At 39.6% G+C, this 25,974-nt stretch overlaps 1 protein-coding gene across 2 annotated transcripts; it reads right to left on the bottom strand.

Moving 5' to 3' along the window:
* Positions 1-780: 780 nt before the first annotated feature.
* LOC135464553 (beta-1,4-galactosyltransferase 3-like) lies at positions 781-16,856 on the bottom strand. Of its 2 annotated transcripts, XR_010443661.1 has the most exons (10): positions 15,924-16,856; positions 14,552-14,664; positions 11,709-11,953; positions 9,282-9,514; positions 8,194-8,381; positions 6,737-6,859; positions 4,949-5,044; positions 4,032-4,211; positions 3,567-3,708; positions 781-2,283 (listed from the first exon to the last, which is right to left on the bottom strand). XR_010443661.1 is itself a non-coding variant. In XM_064741979.1 (9 exons), the coding sequence occupies exons 3-9, from the start codon at positions 11,788-11,790 to the stop codon at positions 2,259-2,261; spliced, it is 927 nt and encodes a 308-aa protein (XP_064598049.1). In that variant the 5' UTR covers positions 11,791-11,953; positions 14,552-14,664; positions 15,924-16,852; the 3' UTR covers positions 787-2,258. The 2 variants fall into 2 exon arrangements, 1 of the variants encoding a protein (XP_064598049.1); XM_064741979.1 differs by lacking the exon at positions 3,567-3,708 and having other exon boundaries at positions 787-2,283; positions 15,924-16,852.
* Positions 16,857-25,974: the final 9,118 nt, after the last annotated feature.

The following is a 25,974-nucleotide window of genomic DNA, read 5'->3' as shown; positions in this document are numbered from 1 at the left end:
GAAAATGGAACAATTTTTCAAATGCGGCGGGAAAGGAGCTGATCAGACGTATTTCATGACGAGAAGTCGAATGGCGCAAACTGCTCCTTGACCAATACTCTCCGAGCAATAATTCCTGTATGAATTCCTCAAAGAAAAACGTAAAACATAAATAATCCGAAATATGCGACCGTGCATACATATTGTGATTATTTTTGTAAAAACAATTTTCTATTTAAAACCCACCTATGACGTCAAACTATTGTTACATGGCTTTATTACTTTTAAGCAACGGAGCGATAGGCAAAGGTCCCGGCAACAAATCCGTGTCGTTTAGCATGCAGACCTAAAGGGACAAATGTGGTTTAGCCATGATAAACACACGATTGTCAGCAGAGTGGGTTTTAAAAAGCGGAATGTCCGCGTAAGGCCCCATTTCTTAAAACAATCGGGACCTCTGCTCCATTAATTTTAAGGAATTGAGTGTTACTTTCCCCTCTACTTGAAACTTCATATACACACTTTGATTTGTAAACATTTTTGATGATTTGAGCTTTCAGACATAGTTAAGAATATTTGTCAAAGAGTGCTCGGGGTAAACCACCGGCCTTAAATAAATAAATAACCAACTTTACCAGTGTTATGCATAGACTGCCATTCGCCCAGTTACATTAACGTTTGCCATATTGGTTGAAATCAATTTACCTCCACTGAATTCACGTCAGACTGCCTGAACGCCTCTAATGATGTCGACAACAGTGGAGGGGCATAAAATTCTTGCCTGTTAAAAAAACAGAAACGTAGGAAAAGCATAATTTCATAGTGAAATCTTTCGAAACAAGTATTTGTCACGAATAAACCAGAAAACAAATTCTTTTGCAGCTTCTAAAATAAGTTTATTTGCCAAATAACATGTGTAAATGAAAACATGATCTATGAACATCCGTTTTAACATAGCGATAAATACGACCATAATTTAAGCATGCGCTGTTTTAATAAAAAATGAATCATAATCAAAGATTACGAGGCCAATCAATGCTTGTTTTGGCTAAATAATACAGCCTATCAGTCGTGTATATTCAAGTAAATTCACAACGTAATCCAGATCCAGCTGATTTTTTTTTTTTTTTTAACTAGTTCGAGCTTGAACTGGGGGCTTTTCAATGTAGCCTAACAGATTAATGATTCAGTGCCAAGTATAGTTATTAAGATATAATCTAATCAGACCATCCGATCTTCGGACCCAAAGAAAAAGCGATGGGAGTAAATTAGGTGGACGTGTCCACTGTGTAAATGTATTGTCATATCGGACCCACTTGCCCATGAATCCAGAAAAATGGCGATGGCCAGATATCATATTAAACAATATTGAAGTAAATTATGTGAACGTGTCCACTATGTAAATGTATCGTCAAACCGAACCCACAAAAAAACGATGTGGAATATATACTTTACATACATAAAGCCAATGAAGTACTGGTGCCAGGAGGCTGACCAATCCGAGTGCCTGCTTTTAATGTACAACTTAGGGTTGGAATCAGAACATATATTTAGAAACATAGTATGACCATGTCACGGAAGATTTGTGATGAGAAATACAAGTTTGGATGACCTATTTATTTATTTGGCTGACGTTTTACGACGTACTCAAGAATCTGGAGAGAAAAGAGAAACAGAGAAGACTAGATTTTCTCGACTAGACACTTTTCATCTTTGGCTCAGCCATAATTAATTAATTTATTTAATTGTTCTGACTCAAGAATATCGCCCTTATACAACAGCGGCATCCATTAAGGTGGCGGGAAACTGGACAGAGCCCAGGATAATCCCAAGCCCATCCAAAGGTTTTTTGAAGACTTTCAACAGGCCAAAAGAATCTGAACAAAATGTTCTGTGTTTGTGTAAAATAAACACTATAATATATACTTAATAATGACAGTTCTGTTTCGGCAGGCATACCATATAAAATGCATATCTGTTACAAATAGGATGCCCATATGTTTCTGTCCATAAGTCAAAATAATATATTAAGTCTTCCACTTTTACAACGCCAGTAAAACTTCCATATATTTTGACATTCGCTCATAAAAATAGCCGATCCGTATTCAGCTCGATTCCTACATGTCGGAAAACGTGATATCCAACAAATGATGACGCTTGACGCAATGACGACGCTTTACACAGAAAGCGATGACGTTTTCTCCCACACACAAACCCTGTTTTATCACTGGGCGATCACAAGAATACCTTCGGACACGGATTGAAATTACACTTCGCGCTCACGGATAATAGAACTTCAAAAACCTGAAATTTAAGTAAAAAGAAAACTGTAAGTGGTGAGCCAAACACATAAGGAAATGAAGCACATGTTGAACGACTAATGCCTTAGGTATTTAAGAATACATTGTCGTAGTAAGCCTACCTCAAAACTTCTTGAAACGTAACATTAAATTATCATTGTGCATGTTCAGTGGTAAAGCTAAAGATACAAAAATGTGCAAAAAAATGGTACAAAAAGTATGCGCTGTTATGTAATTACCATACTTAGTTGCCTTCAACGCTCGGACTTTGTCCACACTGATGAGAAATGTGAATCGGTTGACTACAGTAGGCTATGCCATACAGCTATCAAGCGCGCCAACAAAGGATTAGTCGCCTTATACGCTGTTCGTTCCCTGATAGTTGTTTTAGCAGTGTTTACGATCTAAGCCACTGTTGTATCTCTTTAATACTTTTTCCTCTCGCACCACAGTCTGGTCATCGAATGTTAATAGAATTAAGTTAAGCTGAGCCAGCTTATTAACAACTGTCATACCGATCACGACTAGTGGGGGCCTAGACAGCCGATAAAGTCAGGGAGTGAGTGAGTGAGTGCTTGGGGTTTAACGTCGTACTCAACAATTTTTCAGTCATATGACGACAAAGGAATCCTTATGGTGTATGTGGTATGTGATGTGCCTCCCTGCCGCAAGACGGATTTCCGCCGCTCTTTCAGCCGATAACGTCCTTTAGGATTAAAATGATTACCGAATATATATATATATATATATATATATATATATATATATATATATGCGCTGTGCACATGCACTGTGTCTTTTTGTAGCAGGGCGAGTCCATGGACGTATCATACCGAAGACACCAGACATGACACCCCACTCATACACATTATACTGACACCAGGCCAACCAGTCCTGTTTCCTTGCTCTAACCTCTAAGTGATGAGCTCCAGGCGATGCAGCAACAAGTGTCATTTTAAAATCTTTGGTATGTCTTCGAGGCCCACGCTATAAATGGTAGGCCACCGAAGCGGTCATGATTTCAGACGAGCTTATTTGTACTCTTACATATTGGACTACGTCATAAACTAAACACAGAGTGAAAACATACAATGAAAATGATAATGGCTGATTAACGTTTGTTTCTGAATATGACGCAGTTCATTTTCACTGACTGAAAAAAATCTGAGCCCTATGAAATAAACAAAATATTCGTCAAACGGCAATCAGTTCAAAGCAGAAAAAAGCTTGGATAATTCCATACTGGCAATGTGCACCACGGCAAGCATACAACAAACACAGCCATACCCAAATTCTTTGGCGATGCTCTTTAACCATTCACATCTCAAGTTGTGTATTTCATCATTTATTTGTTGAAAGAGACCCGGTTTTTCGATACGGGCGGACAATGACATATTAGCTCATCTCCAATTGTGTACGAACTGAAAGTCTGGGCAAAGAAAAAGAAGAGTATACATTTTCAAATGGGTGTGTGGAATAGAGTGCTCGGCGTAAACCACAGACACCTGGCAAGCTACTGTTGACAAGAGGATTGTCCACCGAGTAAAGTCACCAAGGGTACCACAAGCAGTGAGATCTGTGGAACATGCAAATTCCGTGCCCAATGCCGGGTTTGAACCCGTATGTTCTTAGTGATTTTAAGGCAAGCGAATCTATACCCTACACCATGGTCCGCACTCCTACATAAACAGTAACCTGTAGGGAGTACGAACATGGCCAACAATAACACACGTGTTTATGGAGTATACCAACCACCAGAGTGTCTCCCTTGTCGTGTCTTTGGTGGGGTCTATCATATGGTTGTCGGATGGGCCCAGGTTCACCGTGACGTTCGTGTACAGCTTTAGGTTTGTCTGCTTGATCACGGTGTAGTTCATACCATTCAGACCGTCATGATACCAACGACCACGCCAGCCTAGAAACAGCTCGTTCCTGTAAAAACACGGATACTTATATATATCTGATTTATATATTTATTTATTTCTTGTTTTAACACTACATTCAAGAATTTCTCACATATACAGTGGAGGACATGTTTGATGATATGGTGGAGAGAACCGTAGAGGACATGAAGGAGGGAACGGTAGAGGACATGATGGAGGGAACGGTGGACGGCATGGTGGAGGACATGATAGGTGGAGGACATGGTCGAGGGCATGGTGGAGGACATGGTGGACGATATGGTGGACGGCATGGTGGAGGACATGGTAGGGGGAACGGCGGAGGACATGGTAGGTGGCGGACATGGTGGAGGGAACGGTGGAGGACATGGTGGAGGGAACGGTAGAGGAGATGGTAGGTGGCGGACATGGTGGAGGGAACGGTGGAGGAGATGGTAGGTGGAGGGAACGGTGAAGGACATGGTGGAGGCAACGGTGGAGGACATGGTGGAGGGAACGGTGGAGGACATGGTGGAGGGAACGGTGGAAGACATGGTGGAGGGAACGGTGGAAGACATGGTGGAGGGAACGGTGGAAGACATGTTAGGTGGAGGAAATGGTGGAGGGAGCTGTGGAGGACATGGTGAAGGGAACAGTGAAAGAGAGGGAACGGTGGGGGACATGGTGGAAGAAACCTGAGTGACCGACGTAAATCACCAACCTTTGGCAAGTCACTGACTAGCTTTACCATGTTCACTGGTCAAACAGGGTGTGGAGTAGAGTGCTTACCCGTGCTCGGCCCTGGAAGCTTTGGTATGACGGACCATCTTAAACCGGCCTATGTGCTCGGGAGGTCGTGTCAGAAGCAATCCCTTTTCTTGAGTTCTGGAAGAAGGAAAACAAGAAAACCAAAAAAGGATTAGTCATTAGCTGTATTTTATTCGCGGTTATAGAAATCCAGTTACGAATAAAATTGTCCCTACTTCAACATCTTCGAACGTCCTTTGAAGAGTCATGTATCTAAGTGTGAAAAGACGCTCGTATACCAGACGTCAACCAAAACAGAGGTTCAGGACAATAACCACAAAACCAATACCCTGGACAACTTTCAACTCAAACCATGAAAGAACCAAGAAAGTATATAAAGTATGAAATTAAAACGAATTCATGAAAAGGGAAGATGTCTACAGTTTTCAATGATGCTGGACGAACGCAAGAAATTTTTTGGGCGAATGAGTGAAATCAGTATCAAAATCTTGCACCGTGCCAGTTTATAAGCTGATAATCAAACTCAGGTACGCTTTAACTGCAACTTGTCATATATCAGAAGTTGAAATCTATAATACATGATTCTTCTCGTGATCAAGGTACCGCTAGGGCTGTGTCCAGAATCCTATATACACGTAAATTTGTAGCCCACAAGACTTTATTCAAGGTTTTGTTAAAGCATTTAGATCAAAACAGAATAAAATCCAAACTGAGGTAAATCGACAAGGGGTCGTGTGTCACGGGTTACGTCTATTCATTTGCCAGCTATCACTCTGCTCTGCCTTATATTTGCTCACGCACAATGTTGCTTATCTGAATGAGCGAAAAATTAGAGCGTCCATTTCATTTGATCTGCTCTTTTTGCATACACCCGGTTCCGACCAATCAAATCCAGACTTGTGCGATATAATCACAGACTTAAAGCACACAGACTAAAACCTAATCAGCAAAGACAGTGTGATAATAATTGGTAAATGGTCACAGGTAACCGGTGAAATACAGCCTCCAGTCAAGTTAACATGACGCTTTACGCGAGCTGCTTTCATGAGAAGACAACACGGCCATGTAAAATATTAGAATCGACATCTCAATGATCGATCATAAATGCCCACAATCCAATCCGGCATTCGAATACGATTGGCGGCTAAGAGGGTAATTAACATCGATAATCACAAGTCCAGTTTCGCACACAAACCTCTTCAAGTTGGGTAACGCTTCTCTGGTATTTTGGCACCAGAAACTGGGCAAAGTCCCAAACGATACCGTTGCTACTCTCCTGATGCCTGGCAAAAACCCCAAAGTAAACGCTGCTGCTGCTGGGATTTGAACCTTCAACATCATGCATTGGCCACTGGTCGTGTTCTGTGTAAATGTTATCCCACATTCCACTACGACCGAGAAAGAGAAGTACCTGGTAGTTCGTGCCTAAGCTACTACATTGCAAACTTAAGTTACAGCACAGAATATGTCCATATAACATGTTTCATGAGTATTTTTCTCCATTTTCGACTCGAAACTGAACCTGAGTGTACACAAAGTCTTGTATGCACATGCCCTTACGGGGTTATAATACCTTAACTTACAGAAAGTATGGTTGTTTATCTACCTTGAGACCAGCACGATGACATGCGCACTGATGAGCTCTGATGAGAGCTACTGAGGCTTGTTGACAGCCTTTAAATTCATTGTTTTTAAGTTGGAACGCCCTTCCCTGGCCTATATACGAGTGTTACAGGAATGTCGGAATTGAGGCTTACATTCCCGGAAAAATTAGAGGCCATTCAATGTGAAAAATTCAAGACAACGTACCTTGCTGATAGATCATCGTCTTCGTTTCCCCAACCCCAATACATATTGGAATACCCGTTAATTTTTATAAAATTCTTTTGATTCATGGCAATTACTCCTCCAGCATAGTTATAGTACATCACACTGCAAAGAAAGCAAAAGAAACTAAATAAAACAGGAGTACATGGAAGTACATCATAAACATTTCATTTTATATACACTGAAACCTTCTAATCGATCTGGTAAACGATAGATCCTGGCTTGAGCCCGAAACGAGTCATACCTAAGACTTTAACATTTGTAATCTCGGTACTACTTCACTGTGACTCAGCATAAGAAGAATGTACAGTAAAGGTGTTCGTACGTAATCTTTCATTTACTAAATGAGGCGTCGTGTCAGGTGTCTTTGGTATGGCGTTCCAGTGAGGCAGCACGAGTCCGGTCTGTCTCAAGACAACGTCGTGATCAGATCGAAATGATGTTGATGATGAAGCGACGTTAAACCCCAATCAAACAAACAAAAGAAATTTGAACTTCTGTACACAACAGTCGAAGTTCTTTCGTTTCAGTTGGCATATTACTTGTTTCACACCATTCTCCTGAATTTTTCCCTGTTAAGTTTATATGCGTCAACAAAAAAGGAGCAACATACAGCTGTATTCGAGCTTGCGGCCCCATGGCTGATAATAACACTACAGTTAAACGAGCAAGCAAATCGAAGCAATAAGTGAAAATAATTCTGATGGATCACAAATTGAATCTGCACACAATCTGCACACAAAATTCTATCAAAACGACCAATCAGAATTAAGAAAACCGTTGAATATGCAAAGCTTAGGCACAGATCGGGATAATTTTCGAGCCTGATCATAGTTTCCTCAAAGTTAAACTGTAAATAAAGTTGTACTGAAATATTTTGCGCGTTAATTCCGCGGAAACAAAAGATCAATGAAAATGAAATAAATCAAGCTGGTTCTTTAAATTGATTTGGTGTGCCATATAATTGCTTTGAAGGGCCATAAAATTGCTTTGAAGGGCCATAAAATTGATTTGAAGGGCCATAAAATAAACTTGAGCAGAAAATTAAAATATGACGAAATTATTACGTTAATGCACAGAAACCAACAAATAGATCGCAAAACTTAATCTGAAGCTTTACAAAATGAATTTCACACAATATCTTACAAAAATCTGACTATGTCTTGAGCAGTTGTTGTACGGTCACACACACATATTCACATCCTGTGAGTTTTAGGATTTTTCTTCGGTTGCTTCTAAAGATATAGGCAAAATTACAGAAAACCTGATCCAACAGAAAACGTGGTCTCCACTGCTCAAGAGAGGGCGAGAGCGTACAAATGCATTGATGTCGATAGCAATTTATTAGGCGTCATTGATCTAGAATGACTGACATTGCCATGTTGTCGGCAAACATTAAGATTACATGAAAACAATGCCAAGGGATTTGTTAAACTTACTGGTATCTCATTTCATCAATGGCAGAAGATAAATGACGGGCGTCTTGATCACAGAGATAAAGGTTTTTGTCATTTTCAGGAATGAGATCAGTGTCATGGAAAATAAAACAGTCGAAGTGTCCTACTTTCAGGGCTTCTTTGAAACCAACGTTCATCAGCTTTCCTCTATTGAAGAGATCGTTGCCAAACTGAAACATTAAAGGGTTAATGAATGATTAAGGTGGCTTATGCTAGATACATCAACCTGCGGATGGCCGTGGGTTTTTAGCGGGCTCTGCCCAGTTTTCTCCCGCCATAATGCTATTCGCCGTCGTACAAGTGAAATATTCTTGAGTACGGCGTGAAAAAAACAATCAAATGAATAAAAGAAATACATACAATATCTGCGTGGCAAGTAAATGGTACAAATACACCTCAGTTACGCTTTTATTGGTACTGTTCGAATAAACACTGCAATGGTATTAAAACCGTGCTATATCTACAAAGTTCCTAGTTCCGGGTTAAGCCGAATTAGAGACATACTTGCAAAGAATAGCCTGGTAGATCTCCTCGCTATGATTACACGTTGTAATTAAGGGCTGAGATGTTTAGATGAAAGTTTAGAAAATTTGATTGTAGGCGTTTGATAGTGAAGAAAATACTGCTGCTTATAACAAAACAGGTTCCGGGGCCCACTTGCACAAAACCACGTAACCACGTGCACAAAAGCACGTAACTACCATGGCGACGTAATGCCCACAGAGTTGACTGCCAAGTTATTTACGTGCTCTTAACGTTAAGATGGCTTCGACCTGTTGAAATTATTTATTTTCTGTTATTTATGTGTATATTTGATGTTTCACCTGGTGATCAAGATAATTTGAATTACTTGAAGGTTGTTTAATCTATCAGTTTAAAAAAAGCAACTACTATTGCTAGTTACCTGAAAAACAACTTGATATAAAGCTAAAGCAGGATTCGAACCCACTACCACAAGATTCCAAAGCTCCCAGATTTTAGGCCGAATCTATGGGATAACTTGATCTGTGCGGGGATCTTTTATAGACTTCCAGTTTCGTTCTGAGCACGGTACAACACGCCCCACCCACCTGCTCGATTACAAATATTCGGTAGTGAATCCTCTGTTTCTGTAACATTGGATGAAGGCGATTCAACAGAATCCGAAGGTGCTGCTCACGGTCTCGGTAAGGAACAATTATTGCCACCCTCTGCAGAGATTCACAGTTGGATGGTTGCCAGGTACCGCCTTCTTTTACATCTGGGTTATTGTGTTCTATTGCATAAAATGGCGGAGAATGGAAAATATTGATCTTTGCCAACCCTGGAACAAAGAAAAATGAATGAGTTATAAATTTGAGGTGTAAAATATGTGTAACTCAAGGCAAGTTTAGTGGGTGTTTCATGCTCTACGCCTAGCCATATTAGCAAACTAGCACAAAAACTTTCTCACTTGAGGCATTGGTTCACGAATAGCTGATGATCCATATGAGGGCAGCAAGACAATAACTATACCAGCGCGAAGAGCACTCGGCGGGATAATGATAAAAACTGTTATGAGACTTACGTCGAACTTTTTCTCACCATTTCCAATTTCAACACCATGATGATGAACACAAATATTTTGTTCTTTGTAAAACGAAAAATGTTTCACACAATTCATATCATTACAAGTTACTTGGTCTGATGCAAATACTTCCTTTTGACCTCTGTAGAAAGGAGGAATTACAAAAGTTCGTTTCCACAAATGTCCCAGGCTACTTATAATGATGATATGTGTACAACCCATTTATCCTCCGTAAAGCGGAATAGTATTTCACAGAATCCATTTCCACACCCTTGCAAGGTTACATCTATAACGATGTCTACACAACCTCTGAGCAAACGGCTCATTTTTGATACTTTATACATTACAATAGATATAATGGCATTGAAAGGAGATTAATAATGATAATAACAATGGTAATAATAATGCCTGTAGAGCCTTTTGCCCTCTGAATAAGGGTTGGCTTACAAGATAATTGCATATTCACATCGCTACCAGGTCACTGGTAATGGTATATAGAGATAGGTTTATCCTCTGTAAATCGGGATTAGAAAATCTTATTTCCACACACTGTACATCGTCATGTTTAGAATGTTTTTCTGACCTCAATTTAGCAGAATTGCACATAGAACTCATTTCCACATCATTGGAAAAGCATATACCACTTTTTGTCCTCTGTATAGTGGTGGAATTACACATATCTTTAACAGACTGTTGATCTTTTTTTCATTTTTTTTAGTGATCATAACACGCAAAAAAATGCCTAAATATAATGTTGATGGCAGGGGTGAACAGTTAAAAAGTGGTACGTTAAAGATGAATATAGGGATAACAAACGGTTTAAGCGACGGTACAAGTATAACATGGTACAAGAGTTGAGAAAAACACTGAAACGTGTTAATCTGTAAATTTTGGTATAAAGACAAATGACCTCAATATTTAGGATACGTACACATATGTAACATATAAAAGGAATCACAATGTAAAAGATATCATGTTGATGGTATTGATGCATATACACCCTTTTTCCTCTGCAAAGTGGAATTACACAAAACTCGTTCCCACACCCTTGCAAGGTTACGTCTATAATGATGTCTACACAGCCTTTTGTCTGCTATACAAGGGCGGAATTACAAAAGTTCATTTCCACGCTGTACATTGTTCTTGTTTGTATTTTTGTTTTTGTTTATATTTTTCTGCTTCTTTATGTCCACATCCAATGCAACTCACTGATAATGGTGCGTACAGAGACATTTCCATCTCCATGGAAGCTTACTACTAATTGTAATTCTTTATTTGTTTATTACTAAAACAATTACTAATGAGGCATGACCATATCTCCGCCCTCTGGATGAAGGGGGAATTATACAGATATATATATATGTATATATATTCAAAAAGTTCATTTCCACATCTTGAATAGACTGCTGATGATGATGCGTGTACATCCCCCCAATTGCAAGTTCCCACAGGTACCCATGTCCCTTTCCAGTTGCAATGGCGATCTGGCGCAATTGTTATATGATGGTGCATGCCGGGAAATTGCTATACTGCCCTTAAACATGCCTGGCAACTCTTTATACCCATGGAGAGAGTGCGAGACCCATTTACAAAATGACCTCAAATACCAGTTCCCAATTGAATAAGTAAGAAATAGTGTACACCTGGTAAATAAAGCTTTTTCGACAGTTTTCAGTGATGCGGGTACAACAGTCGATTTTCTAGTCATAACAGTGAGCATAGTCGGTAAATAGTTTCCATATCGAATGCAAACTGATTACTACTTCTCTCTTACATGTTACCAGCCTTACTATTTACATGTATATACTGTTTCTTGAACATTCCTTTGGGAACTTGGCATGTAAGACGGAACAAAACTCTGTACGCATTGTAGCAGGTATTGCCCATTTCCCAACTTTTCGCCTATCTCTCAGCCTTTCACTAATTCAGACAAAGATTTTTGGGCACTTACCTAAAGAGTCCAGGTCCACCAAGCATTTGCCCATGTTCGCCTGGTCCGCTTTTAAGCCTTGTGTAATGCTGTGGTAGGGCATGGAGGTTTTACATCGGCTTCGATAGTTGAAGAGGGAGAAAAGCACCAGGCCCACGTAGAGACACACCAAGAGAAAGAGCCCCAAGGCTTTCAGCCGCCCCCAAAAGGGAATGCATCATCAGCACACCGTGTGGGCGTTATGTGGACAGTAACATTTTTGCTAACTTTTAAAAGACAAAAGAAAAAAAGGAAAGAAAATATAAAAAGACTACGGCATAGAGGGTAAAACCAGAGCAGCGACAAGTAGGCAAATGGTCACACATAACCGAGGAAATAAAGCTTGTCAATTTACCTTAATTGAGGTTTTATTATAACTGTGCGTAACTCGTAACTACACTGTTACAATGAAATGATCAAAACGATCAACAAAAAAACTTGGTCGTTTTCGATCCAAAGAAAAAAAAACTTGGCCACAGACGTCACCGACCCAAACAATCCAGGTCGCTTGCTGGACTAAAATTTTTTTGGTCGAATCGACCAAGCTAAAGTGGTGGTCAGATCGACCAAAATTATTTTGATCAAATTGACCACAAATAATTTGGTCGAACTGACCTCAAGGAACTAAGTCGGTCTGGTCACAAATAACTTGGTCGGTCTGACCGCAAAGAACTAATTTAAAAGTTGGCCTGGTACCACCCATAAATATGCAGAAATATTATCACCGAGCCGCTATCCATAAATCGCTGTTTGCGGAGCTAGCGGGGATGTGGTTCAATGATCACAAAAATAAATCCTGAAGACAGTGTTGTATCGTAACAACAACTATGTACAATTTATTACTGGTCGGAACATCCAATGTCACCGATTAAATGACACGATCTTGCGATTATCGACTTGGAAAGCCCTTTACAGACTACGAATGGTATATGATTGTCGGACATGACGCTTATATGAGATAGTCCCTTTAATGCCAACCAGAACATACTTTGGATTTGCAGTGTAGGAGTACACAAACCTACTAATGTGACAGTAAGTTTCTATCTGCCTTACCAGGTTAAGGTAAGGCCTTTTATACTAAATCAAACATCAAGTTAGAACCTGTTTTCTTACTCACTCTTACTCTTAAGTACCTGACACGCTTTGACACTGACAGGTAAAAGTAAGCTACAGGATTAGTTATCAAAACGTCCCGAGTTGTGAAGTTACTGAACAATAGGCCTACAAGCCCAAGCCATATCAGGTGCATGGCCTGGCTCATCGGCAGACTTATCAGTGGGCTGACACACAATTACCAGATTATTGCAAGGGACATAGTAAATACAGTGTCGCCAATAATTCCACCCTGGTGGCAATATCATCGTACACATAATGCATTTAACAACAGCCAAAAAGGCTGTGTCCGCTTGTGGAAGGACAGGTGCACTTGCTTATCTGACAAACCACAGCATGCAACTTGCAGCATCAGATTTTCATAAAGTATAAGTCCCTACACCCAGCAGCAGTTCCTATTCAGTTATTTTCCATACCTTGTATTTAAAGAGGATGATCTAGGTTATGGCATAAGGCACATGCTCAAATGATAAGATCTCTTGTTCTCTATTAACATCAAAGCTTGAAAATTTTGAATTGAAATAACATTTATTAGAACAAAAATTATTCCATAAACGCACGAAATATGAAAACAAAATATACATATGTATTTCCATCTCTGCATGTCGGTCAATGAATTAAAGTGACAATATTTCACTGTTCACTGTTCACGTCCAGTTCAGTCCATCTTTGAATCCAGTTCAGTTTAAATCTATATCTGAATCAAAACTAAGTTGAAAGCACCACAACAACTGCATTTCTTAACACTTCAGCGTTTTTTGAACACCTGTCGCATGCGGTAAACACATAGGTTCTTGATATGGTCTGTCACCCTTAAATGGGGATTTGTGCATGGTAGTCTCAAGGATGTCCTCTAGATAAAGGTCATATTTTGAAAATGTGCCTGATGTACACTATATATCGCACATTAGGAACAGAATTCAGTGCTAATACTGCCTACACTGCTTTGTACACACTTGGACAGCCAGTCTACATAAACACATATCTTTTCTGGTTTGCTCTTCTCACCAGAAATGGTCAAAAACAACTGAGTTCGGTTTTTCACGCCGTCTCTAACTATCTTCTGTGATTTCATTTTAAACACAACCTGAATGCATCTGTACGGTGAACAGCTTTTTTTTTTTATTTTTATATTTTTTAAAGTTTTATTTGACACAATGGGCCACCGTAAGCAAGGCTTATAACGTAGCCCCATTCTTGGTGAATCAACAGGTAAAAACAAGGACAAGTAAATAATACACCTGAAACGGCTGTCACTCATTATTTTGTAGCCATTATGGTAAGAATAATGACCATTATGCCAAAATAAGTAATAGTACTCAAAGATGTTGAATAAATGCTGGTCAACAGCTTTCTTCCATGGCATGCCGGTCTGAAAAAAATCATCAACAAAAATAGACAATATCGGTTGTTATTTATCTGATTGATGCCTAATGCTGGGTTACTTAATTATCAATGAAGAAAGCCTAAATCCACCCCAGTCGCCAGGAATTCTCATATTCAGTGCTCTAAAATAGTGAGTATCTTACGACATGTTCAGCATCTCAGGTTATGCCTTTTGTTTAGTTCTTATGTATGAAGCTATGCATTTTACAACCCATCCTTGTTGTTGCTAGATCATGAATGTGCAAGCATGTAATGAGTCATGCAGTATTAAATATGCGTATCGTCGCCTCGTCTTCTCTGCATAGCAAGTGTTGTACTTTTAAAACCTTTTTGGTTTCCGGGAACTTGGAAGGGCTGTCCTTGTGCTCATGAATTTACTTCTGTTACTGGTAGTTCCTAAAGATGGCTGGCCATAACATCAATTCAGCTTTCGGTTATTCTGGAACACAAAATGTTAAAGACATGTAGAACATCTATCATCACAAGGTATTTCAGGTCATATATAAACTAAGTAGCAGACACTCTAAGGAAAAAAAACCAAATAAAACATAGAAGTATTCTATTATTATTGTATTGATTTATTTATTTTTTTGATTGGTGTTTACGCCGTACTCAAGAATATTTCACTTATACGACTGTGGCCAGCATTATGGTGGGTGGAAACCGGGCGGAGCCCAGGGGAAACCCACGACCATCCGCAGGTTGCTGTAGGACCTTCCCACGTACGGCCGGAGAGGAAGCCAGCATGAGCTGGACTTGAACTCACAGCGACCGCATTGGTGAGAGGCTTCTGGGTCATTACGCTGCGCTAGCGATTATTGTATTACATTACACCTGTATGCCCTACATGTATATGATCAGGCCATGTTGCTTACTTATGTTAAAGAGTTAAATCCGGACATACATTTCTATCAGCACCAATCGCAAATATTTTAAGAAAATTTTCACAAAGATGTCCATTCAGCAAGTTCAATTTTCTCAGATTTACTTAATTTTAGATTTCATATTTTGTAAGAAAATTTCTGAATATCTCAACTTTTTATACCGTCTCTTGAACAACACAAAATGTACATATTTTCAATTTTAAAACAGCGTCTCAGTAGATGAGAAGGCTCTGTACAGCTAAGTCTATATCAGATATATATTGCAGTGTACAATGGAGTTTGTACATTAAAACCTTCATTAACATCTTTAGCGGTATTTTTGAGAGTTCTGTGTCCTAAGATAAGGAGTCATGATAATACTCCTTATTATCATAATAAGGAGTCGGAAAAATAAACATAAATGGTGAATGTCAAACTCCTCACTGGGCCACACTGCTAAACTTTACTAACTCTGCCTCAGTCAATGTACATATCAAAATTGATGAATGTTTGTCACTATAAATAATTATCTGGTATATATAGAAACACAATTATGATTTAAACTATCGCATAAGACTAGAGAACAACCGCGACTTTCAGAGAAAGTAGTATGTGCTATGAGTGATCACACACTGAAAGGAGTTTGTCATGATGTTTACTTTCTTTTGTTGTGTCACGGTAGGCATATGCTTTAATCTGTAATAATCTATTTTTCTACTGAAATAATGGCGACATGACAGGTCGAAGTAGGCACACATCTGTGTTACTACATTTAGGTATATCCTGGTAACAACAACAACGATAACTAGGTGAGAATGTGGTATAGGATACTTACCACTTAATGATCTTCTGAAAGCATTCAGGTTGCCCCTGGTCCACACATCCAAGCATACAGCATCCACTGGGTGCGTCATAGTTAGGACGACATGGAAAATAGGTCGTAATATGACAAACAACTCGAAAAAACAAAGCGATGCACTGGTTTTTGCTTCAGTTCTGCAAATGGCGGTTGTGGTTGTTGTTTGAAGCTGAATGTTGATAAGTTTACGTAACACGGGCAGGAGTTGCACATGTAGGGCGCAGACTTGCACTTGTAGGGCACAGACTGTCTCAGATGACCTTGTGTAAAACCTTATCAAACAAGATTTCCTGTCAGCACGGGCAGCACAACCGTCCTAACAGTGCGTAACGTTAGAGGATGGGGGAGTGTGTTGTCTGAAGGGGATCGGGTGAGGGGATGGGGGTGGGGTGATACCCCCCAGTATCATCAAGGCGGTTAGGTTTGTATGATTAAGGCGTACGCCTACACTGTACATTTTTGCATGTACTTTTAAATAATTACACAATATATGTATGTGGAACCACAGATGATACAGCCTAAAGCATGTACCGTAGAATACAGCGAGTTACAACGCTTAACATAATTACGATAACTGCACATCTTAATAATTTCTGCAAGCACTAAATAGTGGACAATTCTGTAAGACATGGCAAAAATGACCTTTTCGATTGGGCGGTCATTTTGTTTTAGACACGAAAGAGTGGTCACGTGACCCCCAACTTCCTACCCGTCTGACAGAATACGCGTGCTGTGTTTAGTTAAACAATGTCGATAATGAGGCCTACGCGACAATTTTCGCATATAGTTGTTCATCATTTTGTCCATAGGTACTGATATTACATTAAGATATACCCATATGTTCACATGCGTACCATAATGACCGGGATCTCCAGTTAATCAACCGTAATGACCGGGATCTCCAGTTAATCAACCGTAATGACCGGGATCTCCAGTTAATCAACCGTAATGACCGTGATCACCGTGATCTCCAGTTAATCAACCATAATGACCGTGATATCCAGTTAATCAACCGTAATGACCGTGATCTCCAATTAATCAACCGTAATGACCGTGATCTCCAGTTAATCAACCGTAATGACCGTGATCTCCAGTTAATCAACCGTAATGACTGTGATCTCCAGTTAATCAACCACAATGACCGGGATCTCCAGTTAATCAACCGTAATGACCGTGATCTCCAATTAATCAACCGTAATGATCGTGATCTCCAATTAATAAAACTATCAAATTTGAAATTAATATTAGAATAAATTATAGATGAATGTATTTATTTTGTTTAGTCTTATTATTTTGTTGTTGTTTTTTTTCGCCCTAAGTTACGGAAAGGAGTGTTAACTGAAGTTCAGGTATTTTAACCTGAAAGACGTATATAGATTATTAAATCCGACTTATACACATAAGTAAGTCTATACACTGATTGCATTTCCTTATTTTACGCCCAAAAAGGCTGGGATTACAACAAATCAAGGACCAAAGCACAATTTGCAAGCTGGTATTTTTAAGGTCGGCAGTCGGCTGCATGCCTGTTTTTCCCCCTATAAAAACCGCATGCCAGTCGGGCAGATGTAGGCCTACATACATGTAAATATGAGTACATCATCATGCAGAAATATGTTTCCCAGACTGAACTTTGGTCATGATAGTAACCAACATTTCACCAAGTTCGCCAGCCAGTGTAACACGTTCTCTAGCACAAGGCTACAACAAAATCAGGTAAACAATATATATGCAGTGATGATTATTGGGACAGGTTAGATGTCACTAGTCAATAATAAATGCACCGAATTTCTTGGAGACAAGCGTTTTATTAATGTCATGATTGACCCACATATCACCACATACACTGGTTAATCTATTTAAAGGTACATGCAGAAATGCACAGTGCAGGTGGGTGGGGGGCTAACCCACTCCCTCCCCCGTCCGTGTTTTCCCACACAACACCATCCCGCTGTCCTCTAACAATACTATTAAAAGATGTTATATTTGCACAGCAAAGAAATATCGATGTGAATTAAATGTCTAATTTCGCCGGCCGTTACCCGGTTTCCTCCAACCATAATGCTGGACGACGTCGTATAAGTGATATATTCTTGAGTACGGCGTAAAACACCAATCAAATATATAAATACAATATAAATAAGGGGGTGATGACTGAACCCTGTGGCACACCAGCATGCAAATCGCGCAAATCCGATTGTTCTGATATGCTTTCCTGGTTCTTGTCCGACACGTAATCTTCAACCAGTCAAAAAGATTGCCAGCTATTCCAGAAGACTAACTTTCACAGCAAGCAAGGCAGTATATGTCTAAAAGTTGAATAATTGTTGAACAAGATTGAAGACAGCCGTGTTGGTGTTTCGACATATCACTTTAGAAATGACGAAGTACATGCTTAAAAGCAGCTCTCCAAAACCTGGCTAACACAGGCAAACAAATAAATCAGTTTATAGCTTTCTACTTCACGAAATTATCCTCCTTTGTGAATTGGGGTCACATTGGCTATTTTCCAATGTTTAGGATATACTGCTTCAAGAAGAGAAAGGTTAAAAAAACTGGGAAATATGTGTGTCAAGGTGGATTTTTTTTTATTTCTGGTTTATTTTCAGACGTGATGCAACTTTTTATCTTTAGATTTCGCAAAACTACTTGATTTGGTATTGTAGCTTTAGCAGAATCCACTAGGCCTACGTTGTTAGATAATAATTCACAAGTCTGAGGAGAGCTATCATCTCTCTACTTCTAAATTTGGATGGCTCTAGCAACTTTCGTTCATATCACCACCTACAATTCTATTCTCCTGAGTGTTCTTCATCCCTTCATCTCATTGGTCATGGGCAGTATTAGGTCGTCTATATATAACATATAGGAGGTCTCCTTTCACGCCGGCTTTACGACAAAAGGGATAATTTCAATTTTGATATTGTAAATAAACCTGTAGTTGCACGGTTTGGTCGTGGATTATTACCCATTCCAAATAGGCCCCGCACCGATGTAACTATTATGTGCAAGAATAATATATACAAAGCCCGAACGTACCCAATAAATGTGATACCTAGATATGCAGTGGCCAGCAAGAGAACTGTTGGACTGACAGTTAAAAGGTCCTTTTCTACATCGCATTTCATTTTCACGGATATATTAAAATATATCATCATAATGTGGCAAGAACCAAAAAATAATATCTTGCTTGAAGAAAAAAAAGCCACAGTTAACATACTAGACAACAAAATGATCTGCTCAACATAATGCAAAGACGTGTAACTGATCAGTAGGTAACAAGAAGTCTTAATGAAAGTCATTTCCAAATCATGCTAGGTTGCCAAATCCTAAAATCCATGATGCCAAATCATGCTATGTTGTAGAGGAAAGCGCATGCTAAACGTGGTGATATGCCATGGTACCACGGGAGAGTTAGGGGATATATATTGCTGAGGCTGAAGTCAACACATTTATCGTGAGGAAAGCAAATCCGCTCGAGTACGCTGCGGCCATGCTAACACGTCTCGACCCAGCACGTGATCAGCTTACAACGTAGCCAGGCTGAGTATGTAGCGGAGGCCTGCCTCAACCAACCTAACATTGTCTAGTCTCTCGTGATTTTACGTAACAACACTAGGTCTTTAGAATGGACATTAATACGTCACCTGTACAGCTCACGCACACCACGGCTCAGAGGCTCACATATCTGATGTCCTCCTGCCTTGCTTGCTTCACTGATCTCCTCGAATACATAATGTCCTTTGTGCCAAGATTTACCTCCCCTATCACAAATCTGTCTGCCGAGTTGCTTCCCCCTGACATAGTTGAAGAGCCTGATGAGGAAGTAGAATTCTTTTGAACCAAAACAAATCTCATTGTTGTGTGACATATAGATGTCACTAAGTTTACTAAGTAGAGCGGCATTCCGCTGTGTGCATATTGCAAAGTCATAAAACAAAGTGTTCTTATTTTTGACGCCATGGGTATGAAATATCAAAATGGAACAACAAAAATGAATAACGATGAAATCTTAACGTCTCACCTATATACAAATAATAAAATATGTTTGCAAAAGTAACAAATCAAGATGTTGTACTCAACTTCCTCAATCAATTTTTCGTAACTATATTTAAAGTGCACGAACTATTATAAAATAACTATTTAAACAAACATATGCGTGTTATGTTGCCCAAAACCCACGCATTCTGTTCCATTTGAATTGACATCACGGTGCATAATTCCTTGCTACCTTAAAAATCAAAGATTTCAATCAATTCAAATAATGACAGATTACACTGAAATCTATGCATCGCATAAGATATTCGAATACCAACCGTCGTCCAGAATGGACTTCCCATGTCAGCCATCACAAGACCATTTCAAAAACAAAGTATGTACGCAAACTACCAAAGAGCAAAGAAAGTAACTACATGTATACAGTACGAAATTAAGTCCTGTCAAAAGATCGTGGTAGCTGTTATTTTAAAAGTTGTTTCATAAATATCTGTCTCATGCATACAGTTCCACATTGATTGCAACATGTTATTCCATTCAAAAGGATGCATATACAGCCCCTAACTCCGGAGAAAAGCTGGATTACTCACAATTACGAAGCAGAGTGCCAGAGATTCTGAACTCCGTCTATATTTACTCACAAAAGAATTACATGTACATTCTTTGTAAAATTTTAAGACACCTAGTGGCTCAGTCGGTTAGCGTGCTAGCGTAGCGTAATGACCTAGGAGTCTCTCACCAATGCGGTCGCTGTGAGTTCAAGCCCAGCTCATGCTGGCTTCCTCTCTGGCCGTACGTGGGAAGGTCTGTCAGCAACCTGCAGATGGTCGTGGGTTTCCCCCGGGCTCTGCCCGGTTTCCTCCCACCATAATGCTGGCCGCCGTCGTATAAGTGAAATATTCTTGAGTACGACGTAAAACACCAATCAAATAAATAAATAAATAAATAAACAAATAAATAAATAGATAAATTCTTAACACTATGTTTTGTAGTTATAACGTGTGACTTTGACATTGTGATACAGCACACACGATTGTGTTATTTGCACATACAAGTATGTACACGCCATATGCATGTCCAAAAATGTATTAAAAGTTAAGCCAGGCTTAAATGTTAATACCAGTCTAGGATTACTACAAAACTAATGAGACTAAAGCTGGTGGCGGGCTGAACTGCTTATGCGTTGCCGCAGTGGCCAGAGGCCTAACCAGGATCTGGACGGAGATTCCCAAAACATTCGTTGTTTGTCTGATAAGTTCAGTGAGACGGATATGCACTGAAAAGCACATTCCGCTATGAGTAATGTGCCGTACAGTAGCCCAGACTACTCAAATCTTTAGGACAAGCTTATTTGGATGACCGAGCAATTTTGTAAATTCCAAGTCAAAGCAAATCCCAGTGCCTACATATACTACCATGCCACGGCTTTTGTGTATAGAAACCATAAGACATTTAATACCGTCGGCTATAAAAAAAATATGTCAACACTGAGCCTCATAAATAACTGAGGTACCAAACAATGCGGAGCTACCCATTGAATCGGCAAGGAATAAGATGAAAAATTCATAGGAAAAACCCCCATTGACATAAACTACAAGGAGGAGTAATGTGTTTAGATGCAATGCCTAAGAATGGGATAATAGTAATAATAATAATAATAATAATAATAATAATAAGCATTCATCTGTAAATAATCTGCCGTTCTATATAGCCAAGGGCCCAGTTTCACAGAGGCGTACGACATTTATTTACCCTACATTTCTCGTTTGATATTTTATACGTCATGGTTAACGCACAATTGTAACATGTGCGCTATCGCACGACTTTTTTGTGAAAGTGGCCCCTGAACATGTCAGATCGTCGGACCAATTGAAAATGGCTAAGAAGTATGATTTTCATATGAGTGTTTAGTTTTTACTCTTGTGCGAAAAAGTTTAAAAGAAAACTACGATTTTGTTTTCTTTTGACATTTAACTTGTGTAGACCTTTCATTCGACCATTGTGCATGTACCATTAAAGTTTGGTAGCGCTACCTTCAACATAAATGAAAAAAAACACACTAGGAAATCAGACCTAAAGATTGCAATGCTATAGGGTCACTTCGTCCATACATATACAAGACGACTATTGTAGTGTGGAGCGTAATTACCATATAAATAATTTTGCGCTGTCATTATTGAATTCAGTGCAATTATTTTAGTGTTCATTGCATTTATTTTACGACAGTAGTGCATATAAGAGGAAAACAGAGCGGACAGGCTGCATAAAACAAATTGCCCAATATTACAAAATACAGAGCAGAGGAATAATTCACAATAAGAAGGTGTACATTCATTTCATAGAGCATGTGGATTTGGCAGGCTATTTCGGTATATACTTAAGGAAAATATACTCTCTGAAATGTACCATTGACTGATTGAAATATTCTTGATTTTCATGTGAGTGGTGAAGCAAACTTTGTACACAAGAAGGTCTGAGCTTAAATGCTGATTTATCATTTTAGCCCTCTCTTTTATTGTAAACTGTGTGTACAAAACATTTATTTTGTAGAGTTAATTACTTATGCCTCGAAACTCCAGAGGGACGAAGCCAATTAGCCGTCGCCAATCAGACAACTCCTACCCTGACAGAGTCGAACTCAACTCAGATGTCATCCTTGCTCAGCGGGTACAATTCTTAACTAAAAACATGTCAAAGCCATTCTCTAATTGACGGAAACGAGCATAACTCTTCATACATCTCAGTGAAACGAGGAACCCATTTTCACATGAAGTTTTTTTATGCGCTGTCTTCTTTCTGTATGACCAGAGCAGGTTCCTCTCGCCCTCACATTTACAAATTGTGAAAAGATTCGTCGTAAGTAAAACATCTTCCGCGTAACAAACCATATAGGTCAAAGAACAGATGCCTTAGCAAGATTTTTAGAATTATGGACATCAGGATTTCTTTCAAACACGGATCAAAAAAAGAAAAAAAAACAATAAATGATAGCAAATTAAGATGGCGCGTATACTGTAAATCTTCAACCTTTTCTACCACTAAAGCAATTTTTTTCAGACAAATTTATGCATCTAATTATTATGAAAGTGATTAGTTTGTGACAATAAAGATGCAAGCTTTGTTAACAAAACTGAATAAATTATTGCTCTATACCCCATAATTCTCTGAGAATGTATCAAAATATTGATCGCAGTGGTGGTTGAAAAGGTTGAAGAATTCGCCTAACTCTTACATTATATCAGTTGTAAAATAAACTATGTACGCAATTTTTGAAGTTAAACTGCTTTGAATTAAGACGGTGTCTTTTATTGCCTTAGAGATTTGCTTTAACACCTATATAGCTCAAAATAGGGGATTAGGAAAGTGTGTTAACAAATGGAAATCAGGCCGCAATTAAGGGTCATACAGAGAAGAACTTTTAAACCTATGTCTCTATTTATTTATTAATTTGATTGGTGTTTTACGACGTACTCAAGAAAATTTCACTTGCAAGAAGGCAGCCAGCAATTTGCTAGGGGGAAACCGGGCACCGCCGGGGAATACAGGTCTGTGTTTCTAAATCACATCTTGGGGAGCTGGGAAGACGGAAAAACAAAACGTGGGAGATCATGGAGAAATGGTTACAGATTCATTGGGAATCTTCCTCAGGTTCGGCTTTAATGAAGATATTTGCAAGCGTCAAGATCGAAAGAAGAAAAGAAAACATGAAAGCCCTACGTGAAGTTTTTTGAGCGTCCTTGCTTTAACATTTATAAGGTATATTTAGACTTTCAATCATTACACTCCAGAGTATCGGACATACATACAACTCGTTTATGACGGGACCCAAAAAAGACCCATTTTTTTCTCCTTTGTCAACGATCCAAAAATAGGCATTTTCCAGTGCTATAACATATTGCAAGCCGAATTTCTTCATCCACGCCGATTGTAACTAAAGAACTCAAGTGGTCTCTAGCTTCTCTAGGCTTGTGGGGACGGATTAGACACTGTAAGGTTGAAATTAGCTCTGACGAACCGTCTTTTCATCTTGAAGGACAACGGCTCTGATTCGAACAATGCTACCTGCCATATACGCGTACCTGCTTTGCACGTTGTCCGTCACACATCAATCATGAGGCGGATAGAAAGTGTCTGTGCGTACTCACAAGTTCTCGCGAAGTAACGCGGGTTATCGATAACTTGCGAGATCAACATGGCGGTTGTGTTATGTGCCTAGTAGCGATGGTCATGTAGTCTTCGGCTCTGTTGGATTTACTATCGATCGGAAAAGGAGGACATCTGGTCGAGATGAGCATTTAGGTCAACTACGAGTGTCGACAGACACTTTTTGTCCGCTCCAACATCGACATGTGAGGCGACAACGCGTAAAGCAAGTGCGTTATATGACAGGTAGCATCGTTGGCACCAGTATCGTTATCCTTTAGGACGGCCCACCAGAGCAAGATTGAAATGAGCATTCTTGTTATATTTAGCAAGGGAACTTACATCGTCAGTACCGATGCTGGACACCTCCCCATGGGCTTCCATAGTCCGTGCATGTTTTACTCTGTCTCAATGTTCGTTACACACAAAAATTAGTCACCAGATATCAGGAATGCAAAGGCGATCGGTAAAATCCAAGCTCATACGATCAATCATCAAGTCTTGTGCTAAGTATCAACCATGAATTCCGATGAATGTCATGACCATCACTCAAACTGTCTCTTGCCTCGAATACTGAGCTAACCTCTACATACTACCATGATCTACAACAATCTATATATTTATTTGTTTGGTAAGTGTTTTACGACGTTCTGGAGAATGTTTCACTTATAGGACTACATCCACAATTAAAGTGGGGGTTTGACCAAAACGAGTGGGCGTTTTAAGATCAGTTTGGACAGAGAAGTTTAAGTGCGCTTGAGTGTTTAAAGAAACTAAGAAACGGGAATAAATTTATGGTCCGAGACAGAGAAGCCTAACGATTTTAAGATTTTCCCTCGATATTGTAAATTGCATGTGTATTTTTCACAGGATAGATTGTCAAGCCAATGTCAAAATTCTAGTGAGATTTTGAGAAATATTATACGTCGTTTTCCTGATGAATTGATATGTAAGTGGAACTGCAAGCGTTATGCGAGCCTCTGGTCAAGTTCCCAGTGTACGTCATATAAGTGACTTCATAACAACGCGAGTAAGGGCAGATTTTGATACCGATATTTAGGCGCGATCCTAAATGTTATGTTTGAGCAGAAAACCATAAGAAACACAAATTGCCCAATATTCATTAATTATTCAGTAGATCAAAAATCGCAATATGCGAGGGACAATCGTCTCTGCTTTTCTTGCCTTACTAAGGGACATATGTCAGCAGAGTGTAGGTCTAACCAGAAATGTGGGAGAAATAAGTGTCTTCGAGCACATCGTGCTTTGTTGCATATAGATCTTTCCCGCACCAGTGGAGTAGTGTCCGTGTTGGACAGAGATGGTATTTTGCCCGTTATTAGGGTCAGATTTAGATCCGCAAATTGAAACGTGCTACTAGGCAAGGTGTTGATTGTGTTGAGGACTTGTGCTTTCCTGGACTTCAATTCTGGTAAGTTACCCTAGGCAAGTTAGGGTGAAGAGTGACGCTCTCATGAATTTCATTTCTGGTAAATTATCGTAGGAGAGCGAGGGTGAAGGCATATGCTCCTCTGGACTTTAATTCTGGTAAGTTATCCTAGGGGATTTAATATTGTGCTCCCCTGGACTTTAGGTAGTTATTTAAAGCTAGAGTAGGCGGGCTAGGTCGAAATCTTGTACCTCCATAGACTTTAATTCAGGAAAGTTACATTCATCGATGGGACCTCCGTGGCTCAGTCGGTTAGCGCGCTAGCGCAGCGTAATGACCCAGAAGCCTCTCACCAATGCGGTCGCTGTGAGTTCAAGTCCAGCTCATGCTGGTTTCCTCTCCGGCCGTACGTGGGAAGGTCTGTCAGTAACCTGCGGATGGTCGTGGGTTACCCCCGGGCTCCGCCCGGTTTCCACCCACCATAATGGTGGCCGCCGT

Source organism: Liolophura sinensis, chromosome 4, assembly GCF_032854445.1.
Source record: "Liolophura sinensis isolate JHLJ2023 chromosome 4, CUHK_Ljap_v2, whole genome shotgun sequence".
NCBI classification, from domain to species: Eukaryota; Metazoa; Mollusca; class Polyplacophora; order Chitonida; family Chitonidae; genus Liolophura; species Liolophura sinensis.
This window is presented reverse-complemented; position numbering and strand designations above follow the sequence as displayed.

Coding starts and splice junctions, on each gene's coding strand:
- LOC135464553 (XM_064741979.1), bottom strand. CDS start 11,790: ATGCCCTACCACAGCATTACACAAGGCTTAAAAGCGGACCAGGCGAAC. Junction 8,382..9,281: donor GAATATTTGTAATCGAGCAG/GTGGGTGGGGCG, acceptor TTAATGTTTCAG/TTTGGCAACGATCTCTTCAA. Junction 6,860..8,193: donor ATTGATGAAATGAGATACCA/GTAAGTTTAACA, acceptor CTTTCTTTGCAG/TGTGATGTACTATAACTATG.